Source organism: Oncorhynchus nerka, linkage group LG22 (genome assembly GCF_034236695.1).
Source record: "Oncorhynchus nerka isolate Pitt River linkage group LG22, Oner_Uvic_2.0, whole genome shotgun sequence".
Lineage (NCBI taxonomy): Eukaryota > Metazoa > Chordata > Actinopteri > Salmoniformes > Salmonidae > Oncorhynchus > Oncorhynchus nerka.
In genome coordinates, this window is record NC_088417.1 from 69,014,247 (window position 1) to 69,029,217 (window position 14,971).

At 44.9% G+C, this 14,971-nt stretch overlaps 1 protein-coding gene across 1 annotated transcript in view; it reads left to right on the plus strand.

Moving 5' to 3' along the window:
* Positions 1-14,971, plus strand: part of LOC115105548 (autism susceptibility gene 2 protein-like) — a 540,119-nt gene that overhangs the window by 483,168 nt on the left and 41,980 nt on the right. Inside the window, 1 exon segment of the mRNA XM_029627721.2 lies at positions 13,376-13,424. Coding sequence (XP_029483581.2) covers positions 13,376-13,424 — 49 coding nt within the window.

Genomic DNA, 14,971 nt, shown 5'->3' on the forward strand with positions numbered 1-14,971 from the left:
CTGTGATGGGGTATACGATCGCTGCTCACTATCTAGCTAAAAGCACACATCCGATGAGAGGGGCTGGAGATGAGATGAGGCTCATGAAATATTGAAATGCAGAGAGCTTCAAAGTGGAGTGGAGGCTCCCTGCTTGTCCACAGACCTCCTATGGCCCTGCCCTCCCTGCCCCTCCACAAACACCCCACCATCCTCCCTAGTCCCTGCCCACAAACACCCCACCATCCTCCCTAGTCCCTGCCCACAAACACCCCACCATCCTCCCTAGTCCCTGCCCCTCCACAAACACCCCACCATCTTCCCTAGTCCCTGCCCACAAACACCCCACCATCCTCCCTAGTCCCTGCCCACAAACACCCCACCATCCTCCCTAGTCCCTGCCCACAAACACCCCACCATCCTCCCTAGTCCCTGCCCCTCCACAAACACCCCACCATCTTCCCTAGTCCCTGCCCACAAACACCCCACCATCCTCCCTAGTCCCTGCCCACAAACACCCCACCATCCTCCCTAGTCCCTGCCCCTCCAGAAACACCCCACCATCCTCCCTAGTCCCTGCCCCTCCACAAACACCCCACCATCCTCCCTAGTCCCTGCCCACAAACACCCCACCATCCTCCCTAGTCCCTGCCCACAAACACCCCACCATCCTCCCTAGTCCCTGCCCACAAACACCCCACCATCCTCCCTAGTCCCTGCCCACAAACACCCCACCATCCTCCCTAGTCCCTGCCCACAAACACCCCACCATCCTCCCTAGTCCCTGCCCACAAACACCCCACCATGTAGGTCACATCCATGGGCTCTGGCAGAGGAACTGCCTGTCTGCCTGCCATAAGGGGGATGGGGCATTTGTGGATTAAATCTCTCCCGCTTTTCTCTAACCTTCTCAAACACACACACATTCTTTCTCTTGTTCAGTCTCCCATGTTCTACCATTACCGTAGGGGAGGTTGGGGTGGAGTTGCTATCCTACCCCTGTCTCTGTGGAGCTTGCCATGTTAAAGCTCTCTGTCACACACAGAGGCTCAAATCTCTCCCCCCTCCCCCGACTCTCCACCTCCCAGCAGGGTGGCTACTGTAGGCAGAACAAGGCCTTTATTTAGTTCAGTCCTTGTGAAATGCAATTAGAAACCCCTCCTGGGCCAGTGGGCCTGGGTTGAGACGGAGAGGGGGGGGGGGGGCGAGAGAGAGACTTCCCTGCTGTCTGTCACCCTGCTGGCTTTTGAAGTCTGGGCCCATCTTATGTCCCCCTAGACTAGAGAGACTATCATTAGGCCCCCACTCTGGAGCAGTTCAACACGACCTTAGAGTGGAGGAGGGAGGTAGAGAGAGGAAGGGAAGAGAGGTTTGGGCTGTAGTCTGTCTCAGTGCGTACCTGACAGAAGGGTCTTGATGGAGTGTTTCAGTGGCACAATCCTCTGACCATATTTCTCCAGCCGGGCAGGCAGGCAGATTGCTCTGGGCTGCAGTCGGAAGTCCATCAGGGGTCAGACACATTTTAATACAGGTCTTCCTGGTGATTTCCTCAGTGCTTTCCTGACGTGATTCCTCTTAAAGACACAGCGGGGCAATTTCTCTCCCCCCTCGATTTCCCCTCCCCCTGGCTGTCTGGCTCTCTAATTTCTCTGTCTCTCTTCTCCCTGTCACTCTCTCCTCCTCCTGTTTCTCTCCCTCTTATTTCTCTCCCCATCTCTCCTCGCTCCCAGTGTGGTGCACAAGAAAGGAAAAAAAGGGAAAAATATCATCCCAGCCAAAGTAGCTCTGGGTTGGAATTAAGTCGTTGCTGATGTCTGTCGTGCCTCTGTGACTATGGAGATGATTAATGAGGACAATTAAAGCTAGGGTTTGATATTCAGAGTTTTTATTTAGGGGTTTGTCTGGGGTGCATGGCTCCACTGCAAGACTTCTGAGACAACTGGAATCAGGTTGGAATATTGAGAGGATTTCCCTTATTTTCCATTGTAAAACAGCTGAAAGCTATCGCCTGGTTTTTAACACGGGATCCTCATGGAAGCCAACCTCAATATTACTACAAACCAGATCAAACCAGTATCTGGACCAGCTTCATATGACATGATTTGATCAGAAGGATAAGCAGTTGTTTTGCCAACGTTTGCATGCTATATTGTAGTTCTCATGGCATTTACAGTTTCACTCTATATCAGCCATGACAGTGAGCAGATGAGAGATATCTAACCCCTTACCAACGCAAGGAAACATCAACAATACAGTCCTCTGTGTAGGCTTGGGCGGTATACCGTATGTACAGTATACCGGGGTATTTGGAAATAGCCACAGGATGGTTTTTCAATACCATCAATACCGTTTAAACTATTTATTTGAAGTTGTTTTATAAATGTGAATATTTGTAGCTACTTTTTAAGTAAATACCTGCGGTCATCTTGTGCAATATGTTAGGAGATAAAGAAGACTGCATTCTTCATTTCACCTGTCACATCATTTTCCCGGTAGTACCCAGTCACGTGGTGTTTGTAGCACACAACGACTAGAGACCGGAGTCTTGTGAGTCGTTCACTGTTGCACAGCATGCGCCATGTGATCTAATTACATTATAGAATTCACAACTAAATGTTTGCCAGCTGGATATTTTATAACTATTAAGTTAACTGTCTAAAAATGTGCTAAATGCTCTGCATTTGTGGTTAGCTTCTTCTAAAATCAATAGTGCCCCTTGTGTTCAGTGCCGGTATTATTGAATATCCCGGTATGGCACAAGATCGGTATAAAGGTATGGCAATCTGGATGCCGTCCAAAGTCTACCTGTGTGTGTATTTTGCATATATGTTTGTGTATGTACACTCAGTCGCTGGTTTATTAGCTACACCACCCTTTTCACATCAAAATGTATCTCTCCTACAGACAGTGAGTCACGTGGCCATGGCTTGTTACATAAAGAAGGCAGACTGGCATCGAGACATTCAGTTACTGTTGGATTGAACGTTAGAATGGGCAAAACGAGTGACCTAAGCGACTTTGAGCGTGGTATGATCGTCTGTGCTTGGTGCGTCGGATACAGTATCTCAGAAAAGCTCACTCTCCTGGGATTTTCACGCACGAGTGTCTAGAGTTTACAGAGATTGGTGCGACAAAGAAAAAACATCCAGTCAGTGGCAGTCCTGTGGGCAAAAACAGCTCGTTGATGAGAGAGAGATTGAAGGAAAATGGCAAATATCATGCAAACAAACAGGCGGGCCACAAACAGGCAAATAACAGCACAGTACAACAGTGGTGTGTAGAATGGCATCTCGGAACGTACAACTCGTCAATCCTTGTCATGGATGGGCTATTGTAGGAAACGACCACAACGGGTTCCACTCCTATCAGCTAAAAACAAGAAGAAGCGGCTCAAGTAGGCACTCAATCATCAATACTGGACAATCGAGGAGTGGAAAACATACTGATCTGGTCTGATTTGGCGAAGCCCGTTTTTTTTCCGTCATACTGATGGCAGAGTCAGGATTTGGCGTAAGCAGCATGGGTCCATGGCCCCATCCTGCCTGGTGTTAACGGTGCAGGCTGGTGGCAGAGTCAGGATTTGGCGTAAGCAGCATGGGTCCATGGCCCCATCCTGCCTGGTGTTAACGGTGCAGGCTGGTGGCAGAGTCAGGATTTGGCGTAAGCAGCATGGGTCCATGGCCCCATCCTGCCTGGTGTTAACGGTGCAGGCTGGTGGCAGAGTCAGGATTTGGCGTAAGCAGCATGGGTCCATGGCCCCATCCTGCCTGGTGTTAACGGTACAGGCTGGTGGCAGAGTCAGGATTTGGCGTAAGCAGCATGGGTCCATGGCCCCATCCTGCCTGGTGTTAACGGTACAGGCTGGTGGCAGAGTCAGGATTTGGCGTAAGCAGCATGGGTCCATGGCCCCATCCTGCCTGGTGTTAACGGTACAGGCTGGTGGCAGAGTCAGGATTTGGCGTAAGCAGCATGGGTTCATGGCCCCATCCTGCCTGGTGTTAACGGTACAGGCTGGTGGCAGAGTCAGGATTTGGCGTAAGCAGCATGGGTCCATGGCCCCATCCTGCCTGGTGTTAACGGTACAGGCTGGTGGCAGAGTCAGGATTTGGCGTAAGCAGCATGGGTCCATGGCCCCATCCTGCCTGGTGTTAACGGTACAGGCTGGTGGCAGAGTCAGGATTTGACGTAAGCAGCATGGGTCCATGGACCCATCCTGCCTGGTGTTAACGGTACAGGCTGGTGGCAGAGTCAGGATTTGGCGTAAGCAGCATGGGTCCATGGCCCCATCCTGCCTGGTGTTAACGGTGCAGGCTGGTGGCAGAGTCAGGATTTGGCGTAAGCAGCATGGGTCCATGGCCCCATCCTGCCTGGTGTTAACGGTACAGGCTGGTGGCAGAGTCAGGATTTGGCGTAAGCAGCATGGGTCCATGGCCCCATCCTGCCTGGTGTTAACGGTACAGGCTGGTGGCAGAGTCAGGATTTGGCGTAAGCAGCATGGGTCCATGGCCCCATCCTGCCTGGTGTTAACGGTACAGGCTGGTGGCAGAGTCAGGATTTGGCGTAAGCAGCATGGGTCCATGGCCCCATCCTGCCTGGTGTTAACGGTACAGGCTGGTGGCGGTGGTGTACTGGTGTGGGGAATGTTTTCCTGGCACACGTTAGGTCCCTTAATACCAATTGAGCCACGATTGAACGCCATGCCCCGAATAATTCAGGCTGTTCTGGAGGCAAAGGGGGATACGCCCCCCTACTAGATGGGTGTACCTAATAAACTGTCCACTGAGTGTATATGAGTGTGTACAAATGTGTTTGTGTGTGTGTTGTGCACCACTGAAATAGAGTGGTACTCAATGTTGGTCTGCTTGATGGGGAGGGAGGGATTGACTGGCCTGAAATTACCTGCGGCATGGCAGCTGACGCTCTGTGGCATGTCTAGAATTTTGACAAAAGGGCCTCCCTCTTGTTCCCATTTCTACTCCGACTGGGAATATAGCAAAAAAATGCATTAGGTATGTAACCCAAGCGTTTGAGGAGGGAAGGTTAGCCTAAACCAATTTCCTTGTCCTGGTTTGTTTTGAAAGCAGAGTCCCTGGGAAGGGGACAGAGGACTGATGGCTCGAGGGCCAGGCAGTAAAGTGGCTCTGCTCATGCTAACAGACCAGTGCTTATGTACTGCTATGTCCACTCTCAGTGATTATTGACCTCCTAGATTTAGATAAGGTATAACATTATCCATCCCCATTCGCCTAGTGGTCCAACCGACGGCCCGGGCCTGGTTCCTGAAAGCAGACTGGGAGAGATAGCAGACCAGATTACACCAGTTGCTCTATAGGCTCTTTACTTTATAGGTCGAACACCAGGAAGAAATACTTTACGCTTCACTCAGTGACATATGATGTGAGTTTCATATCTCTTAGCTCAAGGAAACATATTACCGTAGAGGAAAAACGATCTGCTACTTTTCAATTCCCGTTGTCCTAGTAGGCTATATCAGACAGATGCTTCCCTCCCTCTGTCTTGTGTCTGCCTTAATATTCAAAAACTACCAATCCCTCTTGTGTGATAAAGGCAGGTTTAAATCAGTGTGAAAGATGTGTGAAATATGGCTCATCTTTTTGCCTCGTGTGTGTGTGTGTCATCTCCCCATTAATACAGGCAACGAGTGACAGATGAATATATGTCTGCTACGTGTCTGAGGAATTGGGAAGAAAGGCGCTGTCGCTTTCAGAGCTGCTTGTCGGGAGGGGGCAAGATTAGAAGCAGTTGTCATTGGCAGGCTAGTGCAGGCTCAGGCTCACTGAGATAAGGCTGGATGTAATGACTGTAAAAAGCATCCTCACCTCGCTTTTTGAAAGCACAGAAAAGAGATGGTAGATGATTTTTGATTCTGGTGTGTATTTGTGTATGTATTTGATTGTAGGATGTTCCATGGCATGTGGGGGTAGTCTACCTATTTTGCAGTCAGATATAGACTACCCATAGTAGACTTCTATACTACCCCTAGTAGACTTCTATACTACCCATAGTAGACTTCTATTCTACCCATAGTAGACTTCTATACTACCCATAGTAGACTTCAATACTACCCATAGTAGACTTCTATACTACCCATAATAGACATATATTCTACCCATAGTAGACTTCTATACTGCCCATAGTAGACTTCTATACTACGCCTAGTAGACTTCTATACTACCCCTAGTAGACTTCTATACTACCCATAGTAGACTTATATACTGCCCATAGTAGACTTCTATACTACCCATAGTAGACTTCAATACTACCCATAGTAGACTTCTATACTACCCATAATAGACTTCTATACTACCCATAGTAGACCTCTATACTACCCATAGTAGATGTCTATACTACCCATAATAGAATTCTATACTACCCATAGTAGACTTCTATTCTACCCATAGTAGACTTCTATACTACCCATAGTAGACTTCTATACTACCCATAATAGAATTCTATACTACCCATAGTAGACTTCTATTCTACCCATAGTAGACTTCTATACTACCCATAGTAGACTTCAATACTACCCATAGTAGACTTCTATACTACCCATAATAGACATATATTCTACCCATAGTAGACTTCTATACTGCCCATAGTAGACTTCTATACTACGCCTAGTAGACTTCTATACTACCCATAGTAGACTTCTATTCTACCCATAGTAGACTTCTATACTACCCATAGTAGACTTCAATACTACCCATAGTAGACTTCTATACTACCCATAATAGACATATATTCTACCCATAGTAGACTTCTATACTACCCATAGTAGACTTCAATACTACCCATAGTAGACTTCTATACTACCCATAATAGACATATATTCTACCCATAGTAGACTTCTATACTGCCCATAGTAGACTTCTATACTACGCCTAGTAGACTTCTATACTACCCCTAGTAGACTTCTATACTACCCATAGTAGACTTATATACTGCCCATAGTAGACTTCTATACTACCCATAGTAGACTTCAATACTACCCATAGTAGACTTCTATACTACCCATAATAGACTTCTATACTACCCATAGTAGACCTCTATACTACCCATAGTAGATGTCTATACTACCCATAATAGACTTCTATACTACCCATAGTAGACTTCTATACTACCCATAATAGAATTCTATACTACCCATAGTAGACTTCTATACTACCCATAGTAGACTTCTATACTACCCATAATAGACTGCTATACTACCCATAGTAGACTTCTATACTACCCATAGTAGACTTCCATACTACCCATAATAGACTTCTATACTACCCATAGTAGACTTCTATACTACCCATAGTAGACTTCAATACTACCCATAGTAGACTTCTATACTACCCATAGTAGACTTCCATACTACCCATAATAGACTTCTATACTACCCATAGTAGACTTCTATACTACCCATAGTAGACTTCTATACTACCCATAGTAGACTTCTATACTACCCATAGTAGACTTCAATACTACCCATAGTAGACTTCTATACTACCCATAGTAGACTTCTATACTACCCATAGTAGACTTCTATACTACCCATAGTAGACTTCCATACTACTCATAGTAGACATCTTGTCTATGAAATACATGTAGTGCCTTCAGAAAGTATTCACACCCCTTGACTTTTTCCACATGTTGTTACAGTGAGATTGTCATTTTTTTGTCAATGATCTACAAAAAATACTCTGGTATGTCAAAGTGGATGAAAAATTATAACATTTAGAAAACATTTTTTTTAAATAAAACACTAATATATCTTGATTAGATTAATATTCAACCCCCTGAGTCAATACATGTTAGAATCACCTTTGGCAGCGACTACAGCTGTGAGTCTCTAAGAGAAACATTCTGTACAATCTTCCTTCTTTTCACTCTGTCAATTAGGTTAGTATTGTGGAGTGACTACAATGTTGTTGATCCATCCTCAGTTTTCTATCACTGCCATTAAACTGTATACCTCTGATTCTTCTCCCCGACGGTTCTTCATCTTCACAGCCCGGCCATTGTTAACTGCTTGTTCCATGTCAACCTGCCTGGAACCTCTCTATATCTATATATCTATCTATCTGTCTCAGGAGAACGCTGCTATTCTCCTCAGAGCATTTCTACCATTTCATCAAGACACGTTTCCTTTTATTGCCTCACCTCATCCTCCTCATCCACCCCGGGAAGTCTTGAGCCCTATCTAAGCGCTTTCAGCGTATTACACCTGTTACACTTGTCGGTAATATTTTAAATGAGGGGAGGTTTTTCCTGTAATGGTAGGAAGGTTCATGAAAAAGAGAGCCGGTCTCCTGTGATTGCAATCTAGGGAAAAAAAAGAGTTCCTGTCAAATTAAACCGCCATTGCGGAGGTTGGCAAAATTCTCTTCTGGATGCTTTGAAGCAAAGGATCACGGCCCAAAAAAGAATTAAAGATGAAACATTTTTAGCAGAGAGAAAGGGCTGATGGTGTATAGACAGAATTTACAGGCACAGACACCAATTACTGGCATACATAACAAAACTCCAGACGTTATATTTGATCTCCAGTCTCTGGCAACGGCATCAAGTGCTTTTCCATAGAAAAGTGCCACTTTATATTCTTTTCTTGGCTGCGGCATTACAGCATGCACAGCCTTTTTTTCTCTCATTTCTGTTCGTCTCAGTCAGCGTTACATTTGAATTAAAAAAGGAATGTGCAGTGAGAGATCCGGATGTAGATTGTCTGGTGGTTGAGCTGGAATCACGGACCTGAGGTTTCTCTTAAATTTGATAATGAGGCCTCCCGAGTGGTGCAGTGGTCTAAGGCTCTGCCACTAGAGATTCTGAGTTTGAGTCCAGGTTCTGTCGCAGCCGGCCGTGACCAGTAGACCCATGGGGTGGCGCACAATTGGCCCAGCGTCGTCCGGGTGAGGAGAGGGTTTGTCCGACAGGGATGTCCTTGTCACAACGCGCACTAGCGACTCCTGTGGCGGGCCAGGCGCAGTGCATGCTGACATACTATAAAGCATTCCAGGTAACTACCTCATGAAGCTGGTTGAGAGAAAGCCAAGAGTGTGCAAAGTTGTCATCAGGGCAAAGGGTGGCTACTTTGAAGAATTTCAAATATAAAATATATTTCAATTTGTTTAAAAGTGTTTTGGTTACTACATGATTTCATGTGTGATTTCATTTTATTTTTATTATACAATGTAGAAAATATCAAATATAAAGAACAACCCTTGAATGAGTAGATGTGTCCAAACATAAAACTGGTACTGTGTATTAATTAAATCAAATAGCTTAGTGCACACAACAAAAATGTTCAAATGTTCAAATCAAAAGGCATGTGGAAAGTCCGTGCATCGCAAATTCAGGACCGCTGGACAGCAACATAATACACGAAAGCACTGATCATTGGGAACAAGATCAGAGTGACTGCTAAGGCATGATCCATCAATTAAATCATTAAATAGATAACCTAGCCTACCTAGCCTACAATCCATATGTTTAAATTAAAAGGCCTGATTAACATGACATCAATAACTCAGCCTCATCCCAAGTCCCTGATGCCAACACATTCAGAAATCAGAAGATGGTTTAGTAATTAGGTTCAAAGTTCTGACAAAGGCCAAGAGAACAAGAAACACTTCAGTGAGAAAACAGAAATACACTTTGTGTTCAAAAAAATGACTAGTTTTGTTGTTTGGCTACGTGAACAGAACTAGGGCCTATCACTCGCAGCCCACCTCTTCCAATACATAGTGGAAAAGTGTGCATCGAATTCTACTGGGTGAAGAGCCGAAATGAGTATAACATCCTGGCATTTAAACCATACTTGATTTTCAAGGTGTTGCATACTATTAAACATTCTATTTTCACATACTGAGAATGCGTCATGCTTGAAATGCAGTTTCCCGCTATTGGTTGATTTTGGTAGTGCATCCCCATATATAATTGATCAGTTGTTGTCAAAGCCGAAATGAGTATGACATCCGGGCATTTAAAGTATACTCGATTTCCTAAATGTTGCATACTATTCAAATTTCTTTTTTCTGCATACTCAAACAGCCTACTATTTAGGACCAAGTATTCAGACACTTTGAATTGTTTCTCCTTTTCTTCTTCCCAATATGGAAGCTGCTTGATGTTCAAAGCAGACACTTGTCAACATGGCTTCATCATATATTAGACATGGGCCCACTGACAATCAAGATGGGGCCCCTAACCCATTGCACACTTTATACTGGAGATCAAGGTGGGCCCCTAACCCAATGAATACTTTGTAATGGAGAGCTGTGTTCTTCGCGGGACCATTGTGTGATGAAGTTTAGCTCTCTGGGGCCCGGGGGCCCGGCAGTATGGCTTTGAATGGTATCCTGGGGCCTCAGCCAGCCACGTCTCCCTGCTGATAGTCATCTATCTGGCCACCATCTTTCTCTTTCTCCCACTCCTTCTTTCTCCAGCACATACAGTAGGGTAGAGGGATGGATTAGCACCCTGCAGCAATGAGTTAAGTCTGTTTTCTGCTCTGTGGGGGCTGGGTGCTGTAGGGAGAGAGAAAGAGATCCCATCCTCCCTCCAATGTGACTCCATTGTTGATCCATTGACCTCCCAGACAGTGGGTTAATGCTGATTAGCTGAGGCTAGGACACGGGAACGTGCGATTAAAGGGATTTTCCAGGAACGCCCAGCATTAGTTGGAGATTGCAGGATTGTTTTGGTCTGGAGTGTCCGTGGTCCGCCAGATTAGTGAGATGGATCAGATAAGACTTTCTCTCTCGCTCTCTCTTTCTCCTTCCAAGCAATAGCCCCATCAGAAATGTGCTTAATAATGGGGAGAATGCTAAAGCTGGTGATCCTCTTACAAATACACATGGTTTGAACATGAGAAAATCTCTTGTCAATGTCTGCGTTTGAGCCCTGGATCAGGTTTGATTAAGTGGGCACCATAGGTGAGCATGGATGGATCCCTGTCTATCTCCATGGTTGGCCCAGTAGCTGGTGTGGGTATGTAACCTCCTCCAGGACAGTAGAGTGGTGGTTATTCCAACAGGAAGAGAACGGCTGTGAGCTCTGAGGAGGTGCACTGCTGCTTATAAAGAGTGTTTTGTTTTCCTCCCCTCACGGTTGCAGCACCCTACTGGGAAAATCATTAGCCGCTGACATCATCTCACACGGTTGACAGTGAAAGAATATCATTCTAGTCTCAGGCCCTTCCCCTTCCCTTCCGTCTCTTGCTTTCTCTCCCTCTCTCGTTCTGGAAATGCCAAGCAGTTTATCTTAGCTCCATTTACGCAAATAAGCACGACTGTCCCGAGCAGCGCGCGGTCTGTGGAACAGTATTCGGACACTCGGAAGCAGAAAACACACGTGTGTTTGTGTTCGGGAGAGAAGTCGAACCCAAGTCAGGTTAGAATCAGGAAGTGGGAGGACCCGATCGTTGAGCGAGGATCGCTGGGGCAGCCGTTGGATGAATGGGAGTTTGTCTGATGCTTGGAGCGGATGAAGAGAGGCTCTGTCGGCGACGGAACCGTCAGCAACCACAGGACATACGCTTTTACCAGCTGAACATATAATGAATGTGGAGTCCCCTTTTGGCTCAAGGTGATTCTAAGTGTGATTTTGTCTCCCTCTTTCGCAACAGAGGAAATTGGTTTGCGCTTTGTTTGATTTTTTTTTTGCTCTGTAGGAGCGAGCTGTCGACTCTCTTGTGGTGTCTGTGGACGCAGCCTCTTTACGCGTCCAGATACACATTCTCCCAAGGATCCTGTCTATTCGAATCTCGGATATTTTCAATACAAGAATATTGCGAAATAGATTTGTCTTCGACCACGAACTGGAGACGAAACGCACTTAACGGGATTTAGCGACCCAGAGTTGTTGCTGATGCTTTTGCTGGCAAGACACGTCTTCCTTTGTCCGAGAGGAACGGTAGCTTTTTATGCGCTTCTCGTCTCTCGTTGGAATTGTCTTGGAAAGGGCTTCTCTTTTCGCATGGCTGTCATCAATTAAAACGGAGTTGAATTCGCCCCGTTTGTGGATTACATTATTCGACGAGCAGAATGTAAAACGGGGCCGTATTTTCTAGACCACGAAAGTCATATATTTGACTTGTTATTTTCCTTCTTGCCAGTTTCGCCACATCAAAGGTATGCGCGTCGCATTTCTTTATTCACGTAGTCTACCTTATTATGAATTAGCCTGTTTGGTTATTAGTTTATGTATATTAACGACGAATTCTGTGTATTATCAATAGGTTTTATTGAACAGAATAAAATGTGTAATATCTGTGTGGTTATTGCAGCATTTCGTTTTATAGGCTACTAATAAACATATTCATAATAACGCAAGTGTGTAATATTCCTATGTGGAAAAGGCTGCTTGTACCGTTATTATTTCAATGGTGTTTATCTGTATATTTGCTGTGTGCAAAAGGGAAATATCCAAACTGAATGTGCTTCAATCAAGTCTGTCTATCTGCCGTCATACTCTTTGATATGCTACTCTCGTTTTAATTTGTGGAATTACGAGATAAAATGATATTTTATGGAATGGCAAAACCTTTTTCTGTTTTCCATGCACCTACACGTTTTAATTCGGATGAATAGATATACTGAAATGCCTATCTCTTACCATGGAGTGTACTGCACCCTAAGCAAATTAATATTTAAATGTTTCTGGCTTCAGCAGGGTCGTATCATGTGAGTATAGAAAATAATTGATAGGCTTTAGCCAATGTGATATATGTGGAATTTGTGCAATTCTCATACCGTTACTATTGGAGCCCGTGCCACTGTCCATTTGCAGAGAAGCTGTGGAGTCTTCATTTTCTGTGATAATGTCTTCTGAATTGTTTTGAATTGGGCTCATTGTCAAATTCACTTCCCGCGACTAATATCTAATATATAAACGAGCATCTTTCAATAGGCTACTGTCATCTGGTTTTATACTTCTCTGCGACAAAAAGTGAAAACGCTATGAATGTGACATTTTAAACTAGTGGGTTCAATCTATTATTCCCTAGTAGACTCATCCATGGCACGCATACATTGGTAGGGATTGTAACAGGTCGGTCTTTCACCTTATTCGTGGTATTGAATTAGCCAACGCCTCTTCGACAGCACATTCTCACCTAAAAACATGTTAATTGTCTAATACTGTGTAAATGCTTAGCACTGAATGTTTGCACAATAACATAGCAATGTTAATGTACGCCCTGCCACACCGGGCTCGAGATGAAATGTGCTGTTGTGTCATGGACCAACAGTGCCATCAAGTGGCCGTGATGTGCAGTGCGGAATGTTTTGCTCCCGTTAGATGGATGGTACATATGGCCTGTTGGGTCTTTGACTATGAAGTCCACATGTTTAAGAAGATGTGCTAATGATATCGTCTTTCTCTCACACAGGGCTCTGATGCAAGCTCAGAGAAATTCTTCAGCACTGCTGCAGTTAAAGGTATGAGTTCTTATGTGTTTTATGTTGCAATATTATATAATGGCAAAATTATTTTCATTTGACAGAATCATAATGTGTTTCATTGTTTATTATTATTAGGACATTGGCTGGTCATTGTAATTCTGCATTGGCTCAGTGTACGAGAGCCGAGAGAGGCATGCCGTTGCAGCCTATTTGTATATCAACCAGAACCAGAGCTTGGTAATGCATTTCAGGCAAAAAAAGCTTCCATTTGCAGTGCAGCTCTGTGTAACACAGGTGTGAAATATCAATCTGTGTTCGCTCACGTCTAGACGTGACTGAAAATCCATTAAGGGTGGTCTATTAAATGGAATCGAATTGGATACAGTGTGATGAATGAGAAAATCCATATTAGTTACTCACTCAAATAAACACCATGCAGAGTTTTGATATGCCAAAATATATTTTACTAGTCCTTTTAGTGGGAAATACATTGAAAATGAAATAATAAACACAAAAATCTATTTTGAAGCATAAATGAGAATTCTGGAAGAAAAAAACAGAGTAATAATCATTGAGGTGTACATTTAACGTCCCGTATCACAGAGCATTGAGAAGCAGTGTTTAGTTAACATGCCAGGAGGAGGGTTAGTATTGTATAGGAGCCAGAGAAGGAGGAACCAGGAAGTGCTAATTCAGTAGGAAATTAAGTCAGAAGGGGGGCCTGGCATCTGTTTATGACCTCATTATCACGTCACTAATTTGCTGTTAAAAGCAGCCAGCCCCATTTTCTACGTCCAGATAATGTGTTGAATGGACATTCCTCTGTAATGGTGGGTTACTATCGGCTTTGATGGGAGCGGAGGGGGGAGTGTTAGGGGAGAGGAGGGGCTGGAAAAACAGGGGTTATGACCCCTTCAGAGAGCAGGAGAAAGAGGTGCTGATTGGTGCAGATAGGTTGTTGTTTCCCTCCTCTCCCTCTTTCTTCCTGCACTGTGCTCTACGCAGAGTCCTAGGACCCCAAACACATTTCCCACATTCTGGCCTTTGCTTGGTTTGCGGCGTCCACCGGGGGCTCAATGGCCATGCTTGACAGGGAGGCTTCCTTTTGAAGGCACCTCTGTGAGGAGATTTGGTTCCCTTGAAAGGACTAAGACCCCCTTTGTTCGTCTTAAATCAACACGGGCCTCAGTGAAAGGGGGAAACAGTACACAAATGCACTCTCTCCCTCCCTGGTGGATAGTAGGCCGTCCAATCTCTTGGCCCCTATTCCCATTTAAATATAGACCCCTTTCTTTCTTTTTAACATCCACGTTCCCTCCTCCTGCTCCACTCCTGCCAAATGCTAATTCCTATTACAATCACAAAAGGCGAGTAAAAGAATCCAGGTGCAAGAGAACGGAGGCCATTGGTATTTTTATTGAGGGAAGTGTGGAGATAAAAGGAGTGGTGTGTTTTTTGTTCGATGGGATTACCACCACTACCAATACTACGATGCACAGACCGAGCGACCAACCGCCTCAGGACAAGAAACAACTTCAGCAAAAAGGGAAAAGCTTAGATGATTGTCAGTATTTGCCCCGAGG